This window comes from Palaemon carinicauda, chromosome 5, assembly GCF_036898095.1.
Source record: "Palaemon carinicauda isolate YSFRI2023 chromosome 5, ASM3689809v2, whole genome shotgun sequence".
Classification (NCBI taxonomy): domain Eukaryota; kingdom Metazoa; phylum Arthropoda; class Malacostraca; order Decapoda; family Palaemonidae; genus Palaemon; species Palaemon carinicauda.
In genome coordinates this window covers 112039385-112058155 of record NC_090729.1, presented here as the reverse complement: position 1 = coordinate 112058155, position 18771 = coordinate 112039385, and the positions used below count along the sequence as shown (strand labels likewise).

Here is an 18771-nt window from a genome sequence, read left to right as displayed (position 1 = left end):
ACTCGCTTTGGACGAGATAAAGATCGGAACGTTCTCTCTCCTCTCTCTCTCTCCGTCTCTATCTCTCTCTCTCTCTCTCTCTCTCTCTCTCTCTCTCTCTCTCTCTCTCTCTCTCTTGATTTCGCACCGAAGAGAAGAGCCCACTTACCTTTCGTCAATAAACATATTATTTGACCAAAGGAAAAAAACTGAAAGGTTTTTCAATTAAAAGTTCCTTTAAAATACTCTTTAAAACATTTAAGCTTTGAAAGAAAAAAAAAAAGAACAAAACGTCAGAATCGATTTACTCTTTCTGCAAAGTGAAACCGTGATACTCTCTCTCTCTATCGTAACGATAGAGCGCAAACTGCGTAGAATAAATAAACTAAACGTTGGTTCATCTTTGAAACAGTACGAAGACTATTCAAAGAAAAAAACTATCATAAAATATTTACTAAAAATATTTCATTTAATAAGTTTTAAATCATTAGCTCTGTAAAAGTTATTTACGATTGAAAAGGGCTCAACGTTGTTTAACTTCGGTTTCCAAGTTAGGACCGCCAACTCTCAGGAAAGGTCGCATATAAACAAATCATTAAAATTTATTTTGATGTTTATTATAAATGGAAAGCTAATCGAAGAGGCCTAATAAAGGCGGTTGAGATATAAAATATATAGAGGAAAATCTATAATTAATTTATAACGTGATAAGATAATTGCTAAAAGCCTAAAACACACTTCCGTCTAAGGGAAGGGTCGGCCATTTAAAAGTCAAAGAAAGTCCATACTCTCTCTCTTGTCATCAAAAATTAAATCTATCCAAAAACGAGTTCAAGATTTAAGATGAAGATAAAACACCTGCACTGCGAAAGCTCAAACCAAAATGAAGTACAGTACTGTACTTCACCAAATATGTTGAGAAAACTCCAGGTTCTACAGCGAGTATTGATACGTCTTGTCGTCAACGTCGACAGAGAAGAATTGAAGGGTTTGTTTACATGCAAGAGTGGTATCTGGCCGATAGTGGCGCTGGTGGGCACACCCGCAACCTTCATAGCGATCGCTCGCGAGTTTTTGAGTGTGTTTTCTGTCGAGCCGCAGAGTTGCAGCTATTATATATTCACCGGCTAAGTTAAATATTTAAAAATCTGCCTATTCAAAGCATAATTTTGTGGAAACAGGAAAGTGTTCTTGAGAAAAACAAGCAGTTTTAAAAGTTTACCAATTCTGCAACCACATTCACACATGCAACATAATATTACACATAATTATTCAGTAAAAACAGTATATAAAAAAAGAGCAAATATAGTTTTCAAGATAATACAGCATTCTTTATCTTTTTTTTCTGCCATATATTGTTCATAAAAAAATTCACAATGCTACTTATTTAGATACAGTAGCTGTTTCAAGTCATCACAGCTACTTTCAAAAGTACTTTAACTGCTTATATCTTTCTAAAAAAATTTCAAGTTACCGTTATTACTTTCAAAAGTACTGTAACTGCTTATATGTTCTAAAAAGACAAAGTAATAGTTTTTATCAATTTAAAAAAAAAAATACGGACACATTTTAGAATACCTCAACAGTAGTTTGAGATGTTTCACCAATAATTCTACCTCGCTGCTCTGCAGACAATTCGTGCCTTCCAAGTCCTTGTTTTTCACTGTCTTTAAGCTCAAATCTGTTGCAAGAAAAATATAGTAAGAACAAATAGAAAATATAATGCACATAGGCTGTAAGTGCCAAGTACTATAAATAGGTTACAGGTAGGTAAATATCACATATTTACAAAGAAATTTTTATTGCTCTTAGCAAACAAACCTGAGTCTTTGAAATAGGAATAAGATTTTAGAGCAAGTTGAAATTGTCATTGAATGGTTAACAAGGTAGTTATAATTACTAATGGGTAATGCAGAGGTATAATTCTAATTGCCTCTACAATGGCTGAAATGCAGGAAATGCTTAGTAAGCTATTGCTGGAGTGAAGAAAGGCTGGATTGGTGATCAACCAGAAAAAGACTAAGGTTATGCAGATTCAGAGTGGTGATCAAATGAACTGCTTTATCAGAGAAGTAATATTACCCAACTCAAACTCTTTCAAATATTTAGGAACCATCATTATCAGCAATGGATCACTAGTTGAAGAATTCAAGCAGAGAATAGGGAGGGCAGAACAAGCAATGGGCATGCTAAAAACAATTTGAGGGTTAAATCAAATATTAGTTCACAGAAAAATCAAAATACTGTACTGTATGCATTTTACTAGTAAGATCGAAAATTTACGGGCACCAGTCCTGGTGTAGCACTGTAATAACTGATGCAAAATTTCTTGCCTTTGAGAATAAAACATTGAGAAGGATTTTAGGAGTCAACTGACAGCAACATACAGTATAACAAGTGCGGCAATTCACAGCGTGCCCAATGTGAACAATATAGATTATTAAAATGGAGATGGATGATGCATATTTCAAGAAGGGAAAATGAGTCAGTCCAGGATGTACCTGAATGAAAGCTGCTGGGCAGGAGAGGACGCGGTATATCAAGGGAAACGTGGCTGATGACAATACAAAGGAAGTTAGGATCTGAGAATTGGGTTCAGCTCACACAGATGGCACAGGAAAGAGACATATGGCATGAATTTATTGAGACCAGTTGTAAGTTAACAATTGCAAGCCGCAATCTCCTCAGGTAGTATAGTCACTGCCGTCATCAATCTGCATTGCTACAGGCAATCTTTCAACAAGAGGAAAAAGTGACACTGCCACTCCTCCCAATGAACACTGCGAGTGAGAGCCGATGTCTCTTCTCCAACATGAGTATTTCCCAATGACCAGGCCAAGGAAGAATCCGCACCAGACAAAGAGCTAGGTTCTTCCAGGAAATATAAAGAGCTATAGAGCTTTTTCTGGCATCAACTTTGGAGTTTTGAAAGCTGACTGCTAAGAATCATTATTCACTATTAACCCTTTTCTTCTTATTAAGCGTTTCCCAACCAAGAAGAGGTAATAAATAGCACTCGCTGTAGGGAGACAACCACTGCAAAACGAGCACAAATGATGAGGATCAATGGCTTGCTTTGACATAAACTTTCCATATCACATCTCTCCCTTGTCATGGCACAATCTCCTGTTGCAAGTTTCCATTGATGACACGTACACACGTTGAAAAATGAAAAACATTAATAAAGCCCGAATTTGAGAGGCAGCTAGGGTGCATGCGTACTGCTTGTGAACGTAGTCAAAAGTGACATGTCTAGCTGACTAACAGGTGTGCGGAACTTTCACACACCACCTGTCAGTGGTTATAACTACCTTCACCAGCCGCCCGTTGAAATACTACCGCCAGAGAGTTATGGGGTCCTTTGACTGGCCAGACAGTACTACGTTGGATCCTTCTCTTTGGTTACGGTTCTTTCTCTTTGCCTACACATACGCCGAATAGTCTGGCCTATTCTTAACAGATTCTCCTCTGTCCTCACACACCTGACAACACTGAGGTTACTAAACAATTCTTCTTTGCTCAAGGGGTTAACTACTGCACTGTATTTGTTCTGTGGCTACTTTCCTCTTAGTAAGGGTAGAAGAGACTCTTTAGCTATGGTAAGCAGCTCTTCTAGGAGAAGGACACTCCAAAATCAAACCATTGTTCTCTAGTCTTGGGTAGTGCCATAGCCTCTGTACCATGGTCTTCCACTGTCTTGGGTTAGAGTTCTCTTGCTTGAGGGTACAATCAGGCACACTATTCTATTTAATTTCTCTTCCTCTTGTTTTGTTAAAGTTTTCATAGTTTATATAGGAAATATTTATTTTAATGTTACTCTTCTTAAAATATTTTATTTTTCCTTCTTTCCTTTCCTTACTGGGCTATTTTCCCTGTTGGGGCCCCTGGGCTTATAGCATTTTGCTTTTCCAGCTAGGGTTGTAGCTTAGCAAATAATAATAATAATAATAATAATAATGATTCAATCGCCGTTCAAAGCTTGCTCTGAAGTTGTATTCCTATTTATAGGATTTAAAAGCTTGTAATTGCATAACCATAACAACAATTAATCACTTTTATTATTACTATAAATTACTTTAATACATACATACATACATATACCAAGGCACTTCCCCCAATTTTGGGGGTAGCCAACATCAAACAAATGAAACAAAAAAGGGGAAGTCTCCTCTTTATGTTCCTCCCAGCCTGATAAGGGACTCAACCGAGTTCGGCTGGTACTGCTAGGGTGCCACAGCCCACCCTCCCACATTATCCACCACAGCCTAAACTTTTTAAATCTTGAAGGAGAGGTGCAGATTAAAGCAAGGTATAGTAATATAGACTAAATAGTTAATTATAAGAACAAATGACAAGTGAACAACAGAAAGTATTACAACTGGAGGCCAATGACAGATCACAGAAAACTTTCAGTACAGTATTTTTTACAGTGTAAAACATAAAGCACACTTCAGATGATAATCAGTAGAATATTCAATTTATTAAATAAATGAGTCCCATTTAATGATGCACAAATAATACTAAGGGATCAATACATCTTGCTAATTATGTAACTGCTAATTATGTAACTAGAAAAAAATGGAAATTTTAAACCACAATATGACTTGATCATCACCCATATAAGGTAATACATTTGGTATTATGAACTTGGGCTTCCTGACCCAACACTGGAGGAAAACCTAGCAGTCTCAGAATGAAGAAAAGGTTAGAGGTTTGGACAGTATGATAAAAGAATGAAGAGGTACAGATAACATTGTATTTTACAGACAACCTTTAAAGACAATGAGCTTGCCGAGGGGGAAAAAAATGCTTAAGGAACCTTCTTAGTGTCATTGAAAACAACAGATCACAAAAGTACTGAAAGATACTGTCAAGCTTTGCAAAAAGAAACATTAAGTTAGGTAAAGATAAAACCTAGTTCCATCATTTGAATTATAATTTCTCAATATCTCAATTGAAGAGTATGTTTTCTTTATTCAAACTCTGCTGCCTAATGTATTTTCCATAACTAAAAAGTATAACGGGGGAGGGTGGGCTGTGACACCCAAGCAATACCAGCCGAACTTGGTTGAGTCCCTTGTCAGGCTGGGAGGAACGTAGGGAGGAAAGGTCCCATTTTTTCATTTGTTTTGATGTCGGATACCCACCAAAATTGGGGGAAGTGCCTTGGTATATGTATGTATGTAAAAAGTATGAAACCGTAATTGTGAGGAAAAAGAAAGATTAGAACATTCTAATTTTATTAGAAATTCATTAAATTATGTGCACTAGAGGATAATGTGAGCATTATAATTCTTGACAAAGCCACTGCATCATTACGATAACAATAAAATTGTATAAGAAAAAATAAGCTGCTGAAAACTTGAGAGCAATGAGCTGTATCAAAATGAAAAGTAAAGCACAAGAAAATATCAATATAAAGAAATACCCATCCATATACCAAAGGCACTTCCCCCAATTTTGGGGGGTAGCCGACATCAACAAGAAACAAAACAAAAAAGGGGACCTCTACTCTCTACATTCCTCCAGCCTAACCAGGGACCCAGCCGAGTTCAGCTGGTACTGCTAAGGTGCCACAGCCCAACCTCCCACATTTCCACCACAGATGAAGCTTCATACTGCTGAGTCCCCTACTGCTGCTACCTCCGCGGTCATCTAAGGCACGGGAGGAAGCAGCAGGGCCTACCGGAACTGCGTCACAATTGCTCGCCATTCATTCCTATTTCTAGCACGCTCTCTTGCCTCTCTCACATCTATCCTCCTATCACCCAGAGCTTTCTTCACACCATCCATCCACCCAAACCTTGGCCTTCCTCTTGTACTTCTCCCATCAACTCTTGCATTCATCACCTTCTTTAGCAGACAGCCATTTTCCATTCTCTCAACATGGCCAAACCACCTCAACACATTCATATCCACTCTAGCCGCTAACTCATTTCTTACACCCGTTCTCACCCTCACCACTTCGTTCCTAACCCTATCTACTCGAGATACACCAGCCATACTCCTCAGACACTTCATCTCAAACACATTCAATTTCTGTCTCTCCATCACTTTCATTCCCCACAACTCCGATCCATACATCACAGTTGGTACAATCACTTTCTCATACAGAACTCTCTTTACATTCATGCCCAACCCTCTATTTTTTACTACTCCATTAACTGCCCCCAACACTTTGCAACCTTCATTCACTCTCTGACGTACATCTGCTTCCACTCCACCATTTGCTGCAACAACAGACCCCAAGTACTTAAACTGATCCACCTTCTCAAGTAACTCTCCATTCAACATGACATTCAACCTTGCACCACCTTCCCTTCTCGTACATCTCATAACCTTACTCTTACCCACATTAACTCTCAACTTCCTTCTCTCACACACCCTTCCAAATTCTGTCACTAGTTGGTCAAGCTTCTCTTCTGTGTCTGCTACCAGTACAGTATCATCCGCAAACAACAACTGATTCACCTCCCATTCATGATCATTCTCGCCTACCAGTTTTAATCCTCGTCCAAGCACTCGAGCATTCACCTTTCTCACCACTCTATCAACATACAAGTTAAACAACCACGGCAACATCACACATCCCTGTCTCAGCCCCACTCTCACCGGAAACCAATCGCTCACTTCATTTCCTATTCTAACACATGCTTTACTACCTTTGTAGAAACTTTTCACTGCTTGCAACAACCTTCCACCAACTCCATATAACCTCATCACATTCCACATTGCTTCCCTATCAACTCTATCATATGCTTTCTCCAGATCCATAAACGCAACATACACCTCCTTACCTTTTGCTAAATATTTCTCGCATATCTGCCTAACTGTAAAAATCTGATTCATACAACCCCTTGACAAATATTTCATCAGTAAGATAATCGCAAATACAAAAAGTCAACAAAGCCTAAAATCCATCAAACAAGAGTAAGAGAGACAAAGGAGACAAGGGGAAGATAAAGGAAACCAGAAGAGCCTCAAAAGGAATCTTTAGAGGTAAAGTGACTATCCCGGATAACTTTTTTCTTCTTAGTTTTCTACTGACCTAAGTAGATATTATTATATACATCAACTGCAGTATCATATGATACTGTAGTAGTCTAGTACTACGAAAAATTATTAGAAGCATAAATCTAACACAATCAAAAGTTACATTAAAATTTTTCTTTCAATTGCTTACAGGATTTCACTTAACAGTAATAAAAAGAATAAATTTTTATGTTAACTGTTTGAACTTCTTTAAATCCTTACCTTCGTCTCCTGGATTTATGTTGTGGTACAAAATCCTTGGGTAAAGTGGGTTTCGGATAAATCTTTGGATTGTGTTGACGACTGCTACACAGAGAAAACCCATCAAGCATATCCTCCAGTCCCATCAGACTCTTATGATATAAAAGAAAAAAGAAAGAATGCAATACAAAATATGACTTTCAAAGATTAACAGCTTCCAATAACAATTTTACCCTGTCTTAATTTTAGTTCTTCAATACCAATTTTACACTATGTGCCTTGATTTTAGTTTTGCCTAATCATCACCATCATCATAATAATAACAACAAAACAACAACAACAACAATAATAATAATAATAATAATAATAATAATAATAATAATAATAATAATAATAACAATAATAATAATAATATTCAATGAGACACCCAAGTCACACTTTTAGATTCTCAATGAGCTCACTAAAGGAAATGATGTTCATGGGAAGGCACTCCCAAGAACCTTGAGAACCATCTAGTGTGTGCTGCACCAATCATATTATAGATGGTAACCAAGGCAACCCCTTGCAGGGTGCCTTAGGTCATGCACAGTTCATACTACTGTATTTAGCAGAGCCCTCTTGGCCCAAAGATGCATTGCATTACATTTTATTTTTCATCCAATCTTTCCTTTTCACCCATCTGACTATGCAATTTCTTCTATTTTTTTTGTCCTAATTTCATCTCATATCCTTAACTAACAAATGCAACTAAATAAATTACCTCAATAGACTAACCTCAATTCAAAAATTTGCTTTACATAGGAAATAAAATGTGATTTAATCATGCCTTTTAAATCTAAAATATATATCTGGCATAAAAGACCAATGAAAACTATAAAATTTACATAGGAAAAGTGGAAAAATTAAATTTTTTAAAAATAATTTGTATTTTTCCTAGCTTTACAAAACTGAATAATTTAAAAGGGGGTATATTCTGGTGCAAGCTACTACAGACCGCCAATGAAGAACTATCAAGGATCTGGCAGCCAATATGGCAACCTATTTCCACCATTGCATTGGGTGGACAGATCTGACTCACACTGGGCAAGCCATTCTATCTCCAGCTGGGACTTGTGGGGTGGATGCAGCAAGAAGTAGAATTTACATGACTCAGATTTGTATAGCTAGGAAAAATACAAATTATTCCTAACACTTGTGATTTGTTTCTACACGAAAAAACCTTTATCATTTAAAAGGGGAGTCTTCCTTAGGTGGGAGAGAGTCGCATTGGCCATCTAGCTGGCAACAACACACGACAAAGATGCATAGTCCGTTAAGAGGAGGAACAGTGCATCTAGTCCTAGCATCCCGTGACCCAAATTGATAAGGTATAATGGGTCAAGGCCTACATGTTAAATGTCACTATCATGATATCAGAGTCTATGAAAGACCATGCAAAGGCTAGTGTATGATTTTAGGATTTGCATCAAAATACATGTCCCCCTTGAAAGAAATGTGAGGATTACACTTCTAAGTTCAGTAAAAAAAACTGTGGCGTTCTTTCCCAGCATAGTTTGATCCTCATCTTGTAAAAGGTCTTTGCCAGACCCTATTGAGCACAATGATCTGTTCGTCGAAGAACGAGTGAGAGGAGGGTGGCAGTTCGTGAATGGAACATTATACCTGGAGGTAAGGATCTCTACCATCCAAGGATCTACCCCATAACACTGTCCCCTTAGCCAACGACTTGCCAGGCACCCCTCCACACGTAGTTTCATGAGGAGATTGCCTCCTCTAACATGGACCTCACTGACCTTGGGTTGTCCACAGCAATGAAACAAATGGGACAAGTTGCCTTATCTCTTATAATAAAGATGGTCGACCTCCAGAAGAAGCCTGCTATGTTGCTGAGACTGTTTAGGAGGGGAGAACTTGGATTTGGTGTATGCTGGAGGAGCTAGTTTAGAGGAAGCAGCCCGTCAGAAAAAGGTGGCTTTGCTCGCCTTCTCCCACTATTCTACTATTGCTGTGACTTCTTCAGGAGGGAACTAGGTTGGGCATTGCATCAACGGGGTGTTGCATAAAGCCAATGCATCCCGAGATAGCATCTCACAAACGACTTGTTTATTACTGCATCCCGACACTTGAGGATGCAATTACTCCACAGGAAGGAACACTGGTGAAAAAAAAATTTCAAGCACCTTAGCCCCTGAAGATACAAGTTCTTCATACTATTTCTATTTCTTGGAATCTGAGGGGTTCTACAAAACAGCAAAGAAGCATGCTATGCCCAACCAGTGGTCAAACCATGAACAAGCTTGCAATGCAGACATAACCGCAGTTTCAAAGTTTAAAGTCTCAGCTGCAGAGAATATGATTGACTGCTGAGCCAACTTCTCATTGAACACACCCAGGGTGAAGGTAGCCACGTCCAGATCAAGAAGCAACAGGTTGGGATGAGCTTCTTTTGTGACAAAGTTTGCAGTGTTTTGAGAGGGCTAGAGGAATCAATTTGGATAATATGATATTTTGATTATAAAATAAATTTTTGAATATACTTACCCGGTGAATATATAATAGCTGACGTCTCGGACGGCTCGACAGAAACACAAAAACTCGCGAGCGATCGCCATGAAGGTTGCGGGTGTGCCCACCAGCGCCGACTATCGGCCAGATACCGCATATACATGTAAACAGCTCCAGTTCTTCTCATTCCGCTGGGTCTCTATCGGGGAGGAAGGGAGGGCCTTTAATTTATATATTCACCGGGTAAGTATATTCAAAAATTTATTTTATAATCAAAATATCATTTTTAAATATTAAACTTAGCCGGTGAATATATAATAGCTGATTCACACCCATGGTGGTGGGTAGAGACCAGTATTAATACAGTTTACGGCGTATATGCTTAGAGTTTTTGACAGTTATATCATAACAAAACCCAAATAAATATAGGTACCTGGTAAGGAAGCTGACTCTGACGATTACTCTGCCTTGTTAGTCAGCTTTCCTCACGAAGCCCAGCCATCCTCTCAGGATGCTGAAAGACTCCCAGGAGCTGAAGTATCCAGGGTGACAACCCATACAACAGGACCTCATCAAAACCCTTAATCTCGGCGCTCTCAAGAAATGACATTTGACCACCCGCCAAATCAACCAGGATGCGAAAGGCTTCTTAGCCTTCCGTACAACCCAAAACAAGATTAAAAACATTTCAAGAGACAGATTAAAAGGATATTGGAATTAAGGGAATGTAGTGGTAGAACCCTCACCCACTACTGCACTCGCTGCAACGAATGGAACCAGTGTGTAGCAGTCCTCATAAAGAGTCTGGACATCTTTTAAGTAAAATGACGCAAATACCGACTTGCTTCTCCAAAAGGTCGTGTCCATAATACTTCGCAGAGATCTGTTTTGCTTAAAGGCCACGGAAGTTGCTATGGCTCTTACTTCGTGCGTCTTAACCTTAAGCAAGCAACGGTCTTTTTCACTCAAGTGAGAATGAGCCTCTCGGATTAAAAATCTAATAAAATACGACAAAGCATTCTTTGACATAGGCAATGATGGCTTCTTAAATTAGCACCACAGGGCTTCAGATCCACCTCGTAAGGATTTGGTACGAGCTAAATAAAACTTAAGAGATCTAACTGGACACAGTACTCTTTCAAGCTCGTTGCCTACGATCTCTGACAGACAAGGTATATCAAATGACTTAGGCCAAGGACGAGAAGGCAGTTCATTTTTGGCCAAGAAACCAAGCTGAAGTGAACATGTGGCTTTATTTGTGGAAAAGCCGATGTTCCTACTGAAGGCATGGATCTCACTGACCCTTTTAGCCGAAGCCAAGCACACTAAGAAAATTGTCTTGAGGGTGAGATCCTTCAGGGAGGCTGAATGTAATGGCTCAAACCTGTCGGACATTAGGAACCTTAGGACCACGTCTAAGTTCCATCCAGGAGTTACCATACGACGCTCCTTAGAGGTCTTGAAAGACTTAAGGAGATCTTGGAGATCTTTATTATTGGAAAGATCTAAGCCTCTATGTCTGAATACAGATGCCAACATGCTCCTGTAGCCCTTAATAGTGGGTGCTGAGAGGGAGCGAACATTTCTCAGATGTAGGAGAAAGTCTGCGATTTGGGCTACAGAGGTACTGGAAGAGGAAATAGATGCTGACTTGCACCAGTCTCTAAAGACTTCCCACTTCGACTGGTATACTTTGATGGTAGAAGCTCTCCTAGCTCTCGCAATCGCTCTGGCTGCCTCCTTCGAAAAGCCTCGAGCTCTTGAGAGTCTTTCGATAGTCTGAAGGCAGTCAGATGAAGCGCGGGGAGGCTTTGATGAAGATCCCTTACGTGGGGCTGCCGTAAGAGATCCATCCTTAGAGGAAGACTCCTTGGAACGTCTACCAGCCATTGAAGTACCTCTGTGAACCACTCTCTCGCGGGCCAGAGGGGAGCAACCAACGTCAACCTTGTCCCTTCGTGAGAGGCGAACTTCTGCAGTACCTTGTTGACGATCTTGAACGGTGGGAATGCGTACACGTCCAGGTGAGACCAGTCCAGTAGAAAAGCCTCTACGTGGGTCGCCTCTGGATCTGGGACTGGTGAGCAATAGGTCGGGAGCCTTTTGGTCAACGAGGTGGCAAAGAGGTCTATGGAGGGTTGACCCCAAGTCACCCAAAGACTCTTGCACACGTCCTTGTGGAGGGTCCATTCCGTGGGGATCACCTGACCTCTCCAACTGAGACAGTCTGCCAAGACGTTCAAGTCCCCCTGGATGAATCTTGTCAACAGGGAGATGCCTCGATTTTTTTACCAGAAGAGGAGGTCCCTTGCGATGACGAACAGTGTGTGGGAGTGAGCGCCTCCTTGCTTGGAGATGTACGCCACTGCTGTGGTGTTGTCTGAATTGACCTCTACCACTTTGTTTCGAAGAATGCTCTCGAAACTCATCAAGGCCAAGTGAACCGCTAATAGCTCCTTGCCGTTGATGTGCATGCTCTTCTGAACCGAAGTCCAAAGACCCGAACATTCCCGACCGTCCAGAGTCGCTCCCCAACCCAAATCCGACGCGTCTGAGAACAACACATGGTTTGGGTTCTTGACTGCCAGGGACAGACCCTCTCTCAGACTTATGTTGCTGTCCCACCAGTTCAGGCATGCTTTTACTGGCTCGGAGACCAGGATTGATACAGCTTCTAAAGTCTTGCTCTTGTTCCAGTGTGAATCTAGATGGAACTGGAGAGGGCGAAGGTGAAGTCTCCCTAGCGAGACAAACTGCTCCAGGGATGACAGAGTCCCTAGGAGGCTCATCCAACTTCTTACTGAACAACGGTCTTTTTTCAGCATGATTCGGACTTTGAGCAGGGCTTGCTCTATCCTGGTGGCAGACGGAAAAGCCCGAAAAACTAGACTGCGAATCTCCATCCCCAAATAGAGAATCGTCTGGGATGGAATCAGTTGAGACTTTTCTAAGTTTACCAACAGTCCCAACTCCTTTGCCAGACCCAACGTCCTGCAGACAGCGATGACGGGACGATGCTCTGAGAAGCCAGTCGTCCAAGTACAGGGAGGCTCGAATTCCCGATAAAGGAAGGAACTTTGCCACATTCCTCATGAGCCTCGTAAACACGAGAGGAGCAGGGCTGAGGCCGAAGCACAGTGCTCGAAACTGGTACACCACATTCCTGTAAACAAACCTCAGATACAGTTGAGAATCCGGGTGTATAGGAATGTGGAAGTACGCATCCTGCAGGTCGAGAGAGACCATCCAGTCTCCCTCTCTGACCGCTGCTAGGACGGACTTCGTGGTCTCCATCGTAAATTTTGTTTTCGTAACAAAAACGTTGAGCGCACTGACGTCCAGCATTGGCCTCCAACCTCCCGTATGCTTTGGGACTAGGAAAAGACGGTTGTAAAATCCCGGTGATTGAAGGTCCGAGACTTTCACCACCGCTCCCTTCTCTAGCAACAGAGACACCTGGTGATGTAGAGCTTGTCTCCTTGATTCCTCTCGATACCTGGGAGAGAGGTCTAGAGGAACTGTTACTAGAGGAGGTCTGCGTACAAAAGGTATTTTGTACCCCTCCTTGAGCAACAACACAGACTCTTGGTCTGCACCCCTCTTCTCCCAGGCCTGCCAGAAGTTGTTCAGTCTGGCCCCTACCGCTGTCTGAGGACGTGGGCAGTCAGACTCTGCCACGGGAGGACTTGGATCCTCTCCACTTGCCTCTCTTTCCGTCGGCAAGAGCGCCTCCCCTGCTGGGAGCTCTGCCACGAAAGGGCGGGATAAACCTAGACGCAGGAGTATCGATTCTGGGTCTCACAACAAAGGATGAAGAAGGAGCTCCCTTGCGAGCAGAAGAAGCCATCAGGTCATGTGTATCCTTCTGTACAAGCGAAGCAGCAATGTCCTTAATCAGCTGTTGAGGAAACAAGGCAGCCGATAAGGGAGCAAAGAGAAGCTCCGATCTTTGACAGGGAGTAACTCCTGCTGAAAGGAAAGAGCAAAGGGTTTCCCTCTTCTTCAGGACACCAGACGTAAAGGTGGAGGCAAGCTCATTGGAGCCATCGCGGATGGCTTTGTCCATACAAGACATAATAAGCAAGGAAACATCCTGGTCGGCAGACGAGACCTTCCTGCTTAATGCTCCTAGAGACTAATCTAAAAAGTTAAAAACTTCGAAGGCCCTGTAAACCCCTTTAAGGAGATGGTCAAGGTCCGAGGAGGACCATCAAATTTTAGAGCGTCTCATGGCCAGGCGACGGGGAGAGTCTACGAGGCTTGAGAAGTCACCATGGGCAGAGGCAGGGACTCCCAAGCCGAGAACTTCTCCCGTGTCATACCAGACGCTCGCTTTAGAAGCTAGTTTAAAAGGAGGGAAAGCAAAGGCCGTCTTCCCCAAACTCCTCCTGGTAACCAACCAGTCGCCTAGTAGACGTAAAGCCCTCTTAGAAGAGCGAGAGAGCACTAGCTTAGTAAAGGAAGGCTTGGCAGCAGCTAAGCCTAGAGCAAACTCAGACGGCGGCGAACGAGGAGCAGCAGTCACAAAATGATCTGGGAAAAGATCCTTAAAAACCATCATGATTTTCTTAAAATCCATAGAAGGTTGCGCAGCCTTAGGCTCTTCCACGTCTGATAAAACATCCAAAGGATTATCAGTAGGCGGAGGATCAGCAACATCCTCATCTGAAGGAACCTCATCCGACAATTGATGAGTCTCAAGCAAGGGAGAGACCTGCCGTGGTGGCAATGCTTGACAAGCAAAGTCCACACGCAAAGGAGCATCAGTAGCAGTCAAGGACGCTACGTCATGTAACTGCTTAAAGGACTGACCAGCAACAACAACAGGAGCGTGAGGACACTCGACGTCAAGTCGAGACTGCCTTGACTGCCTAGATTGAGCAGTCAAAACAACCCTTGACTGCGGTGCTTGACGCTCAACGTCAAAACAAGGCAACTGAGCTGGTTGGCGAACGTCCTGAACGTCAACACGAGCATGCGGCAGCGGCTGAACGTCAACACGAGACTGCGGCAGCGGCTGAAAGTCAACACGGGACTGCATCGAGTGAGGCTCCAAGTCACGTGACTGACGTGACTTTGTAACGTCAACAGGACGAGTAAAGGCTCGTTTGGGCGGCTGAAGGCCAGAATCTCGATCAGCGTAACGGCGAGGATCATCGTGAACCTGCTCAATGGTATACTCCTCCATAAGGGAGGCAAGCTTATTCTGCATATCCTGCAGGACAACCCATTTAGGATCAACGGGAGTCGGTACGGGCCGAGACGATGGTAACGTCTGTGACGGCAAAACATTGCCTTTACTGAGACTCTCGGAGCCCGTGTTACGCTTTCGTTTGAGCGGCGAGCAGTCTTCTGATGACTGCACAGGGTCAGAGCTGTCCCAATGGCTACAGCCAGGACGCTGGACCTGTCCTGAAGGGACTGACTTCCGCTTTAAGGGTCTAGAAACTTTGCTCCAAGGTTTCTTTCGCGAGAAGCCTTCGGAAGACGAGGAGAAAACCGCCTCGCTCGTCTTATGGTAGGGGCGGTCTTGACGAGACACGCCCGAAACCATAGGGGGAACGTCTGTTTGTTGGTTAGAGCCTCTCGTCCCCATAAGTCCTACGACATTACTTCTCCCTGGTGCATGGGAGCTTGAAAGAGGTCTCGGACTAGGAGAACGACAAGCACGAACAGACGAACCCTCGGTCGCAACACTAAAAACACTTTGCGCACTAATCACTTTATCCCCACGATTTTCTAATGTGGCACTCTGACACTTTAACACATTCACATCCGCCATGAGTTGGTTACGGTCCGCTGCCAAAGACTCAACTCTCTCGCCCCACGCTTGAATGGCAAGCAACATATCCCGCATGGATGGTTCATGAGTGCTAGTAGAAGGTTCAGGAACAACTACTACAGGGGAAGGATTAGGTTCAGGGGCATGGGAGGAGGAAAAATCTAATGATCTAGAGGAGCTTCTCCTCACCCTATCTCTCTCAAGCTTACGAGAATACTTATCAAACTCTAGCCAGTCGAATTCCGAAAGTACCACGCACTCATCACACCGATCTCCTAATTGGCAGGCTTTACCCCGGCAATTAGAACACACGGTATGTGGGTCGAGAGAGGCCTTTGGAAGACGTTTGTTACAATCCCTAGCATTACATTTACGAAATTTAGGAATCGGAGAAGGGTCAGCCATTTTGAAAAGTCAAAGAAAATCCAAAAACAATCCAAAGTCATCAACAATAAACGCTATCAAAAAAAGGGTTCAAGAGTTTTAATTGAAGAGAAAAACACCTGCACTGCGAAAGCTCAAAACCAAAAAGAAGTACTTCACCAAGAATGACGAAAAACTCCAGGTCAACAGCGAGTAACGGAATCAACTTGTCGACAAGACCGACAGAGAAGAACTGGAGCTGTTTACATGTATATGCGGTATCTGGCCGATAGTCGGCGCTGGTGGGCACACCCGCAACCTTCATGGCGATCGCTCGCGAGTTATTGTGTTTCTGTCGAGCCGTCCGAGACGTCAGCTATTATATATTCACCGGCTAAGTTTAATATTTAAAACTTGCAGCTTTAAGAGAGTCCTCAGGTGCTGACACTTGCTGCTCTATCATCTGGATAGTATCCACAGTCTTTTGAGACCACCCCAGTTACATCTCATGCCTAGAGATATGAGGCTGCAGAAAGAAAGCATCAATCGATGTCTTTCTCCCTACAAACGGAGCTCTAGGCCTATCACCCAAGTTATTCAATTTCCGAATGACCCCCAAAACTCTCGGGAAAGACAACTCTCCGGATTTCAAAGCCGAGGCCTCTAAGGGATGTATTCCCATTGAATCTAACGAATCACATCCAGTGGGCTGCTCAATGGGAGTTGTCAGGAGATGCTACTCAAGTGCATTTACTTGTTGACGGAGCAGCAATGCCTTATAACTTCACTAAAGGTCGACGATTCTAGCACGTTCTGGGACGATTTCCTCTCTCTCCGGACCTTTGGAACAGGAACAAGAGGAGGATGCTGAGACATGGGGTCATCCTGCAGAGCTAGGTCATCAGAGGAGGTCTGATCAGGATATTGGGATGTGGATCTATGGAATGACTTCATATCCTCCACAGCCAAGCTGTTGTCCAAATTAATGGAAACAAGCCAATATCCCTGCCTGACGCAAAAACTATGTTGAACTAAAGTACCAAAATGGACCTTTCATCAGCAGATAAGAAGGGGAAACATTTGTGCTTCTAACTGAACTTGGGGACTAGGATGCTTATTAGGCTTGCTGCTAAACTCTGAGGTTGGGGAACTACCTTTGGAAATGGAGGAAAGGCACTGTTTCAGGACAACAACTTTCAAGTCCGGAGGGACAACTACATCCACAGACTAGGATCAAAATGGTGAAGTCCAGTCACGAACAGGTAACACATCATCAACCTCCACAAATCTACAAGAGGAGAAGTGTCCTGATGGAAAGAAGAATGCTCTTCTGGAACAGGGAGAGACACGCAAGCGTGATTCTCGGGCACAAACCTTAACGGAAAGCAGCGCAATCACACTCTAAACTGAGGATTGGCAGACGCACTTCTTAATCCTCTGAACTACAGATTGGCAGATGTACTTTTTGTTGCTTATACATTCATAAATTTAATGTAATTTTGTTCTTGTAGAGACAAAAATCATTAATTTTCAAATTAAGCGTACTGTACTAAAATTAAGCTGAAAACTGAAAACATTCTTAAGAAGAAACATTTCTTTAGAATTAAATTCCCACAGACACTTCTTGGAGACTCAAGGCTTCAAAAGTCTAACTATTAACCTGTCTTTCATACTCAAACTAAACTGTAGAACTTTTTCCCTTCTTGAATTTTTTTAGCCTTATAAATGGCTTACGAGTCTTATAATGTCAAGGTAGTATTATTCCAGTTTACCCAACAAATAAAAGAGTCCCTTACCATGTGTGACTGTGCTTGTTGCTGTTTAATTTTGTCTCCTGTTTTTTCTTCACCAAAATCATAATTACTCATATCATCTGTTGCATAAATATCCTCATCTTCATCTTCAAAAGCACCAACACCAAATGCCTGGAAATTCAGTAATTTATGTTATTATATATAAGTCTAACAAGATTTCTTCATCATACATTATACTGTACATCAAACAGTAATTGTTCATCTACACAGCCTCTTGTGGAATAAATTCAACACTAAATACATGATTAAAAACATGTTACTTCCATTTACAATTCAATTACAAAACTTCATAATTACAAACAATGTGTTCTTTACTGTACCTGACCCTTAATGAGGAGCTTTTTCTTTTTTTCTTTCATAGAAAGAGGCGAGGGATCAAACAAGTTTATATGGCCACCGAGTACAGGCGTTCTATCCAAGGGTTTGTACCCAAGACCAAACTGATTTGACTTTGGATTTGTAAGATAAGTTGTCACGACATCATCAGGAGCAAATGTTACATCTGGGTTACAATCTTCTTCGTCCATTTCTTCATCATCACTTTTCCCTGTCATATCTTAAAAAAAGATAGATATTGTAAACATATGAATATTATACAGAATTTTAGAGGTAGTAGTTATAAATATAACGAATTTTGAAAACATGATAAAGCTGAATTTTAATAGTAAAATTCATTATTTTGATACTTACTTCCATGTCCCAGTGCTTCCATCTAAGAAGGAAAATGAGCTTTCACTGTTTAAAAAGATGAAAAATTCTTTATATACCCTCTCCTCCAGGGTCACCCATTAAAGAACCCCAACAGAAAAGAGTACAGTATCCCCTGAATGGAGCTGCCACAATCCCACCCCCATCTCTTGGTCCTCATAATTTAAAGTCAGAGGGGAACTATATTATCACATAAAAAAATTGAAGTGGGGAGGAGGAAGGGTAATGACATAACTTGGAATATATTTATCATACCCTTAAAATTTAAACCCATCCCATCACCGATGATATATATTTACAAAAATTTATTTTCAGATCTAACACTACGCATTTCATTACCTAGGACTTAATTGATGTAAAAATTAGACTAAAGCAGAACAAAACATT

General features: G+C 41.8%; 1 protein-coding gene across 1 annotated transcript in view; it reads right to left on the bottom strand.

The window, feature by feature from the left end:
- Positions 1–18771, bottom strand: part of LOC137641404 (G patch domain-containing protein 1-like) — a 91431-nt gene that overhangs the window by 34328 nt on the left and 38332 nt on the right. Inside the window, exons 6-9 of the mRNA XM_068373926.1 lie at positions 17997–18232; positions 17659–17787; positions 7234–7364; positions 1558–1660 (exon numbers count right to left, since the gene is read on the bottom strand). Coding sequence (XP_068230027.1) covers positions 1558–1660; positions 7234–7364; positions 17659–17787; positions 17997–18232 — 599 coding nt within the window. The remainder of the gene's footprint in view (positions 1–1557; positions 1661–7233; positions 7365–17658; positions 17788–17996; positions 18233–18771) is intronic.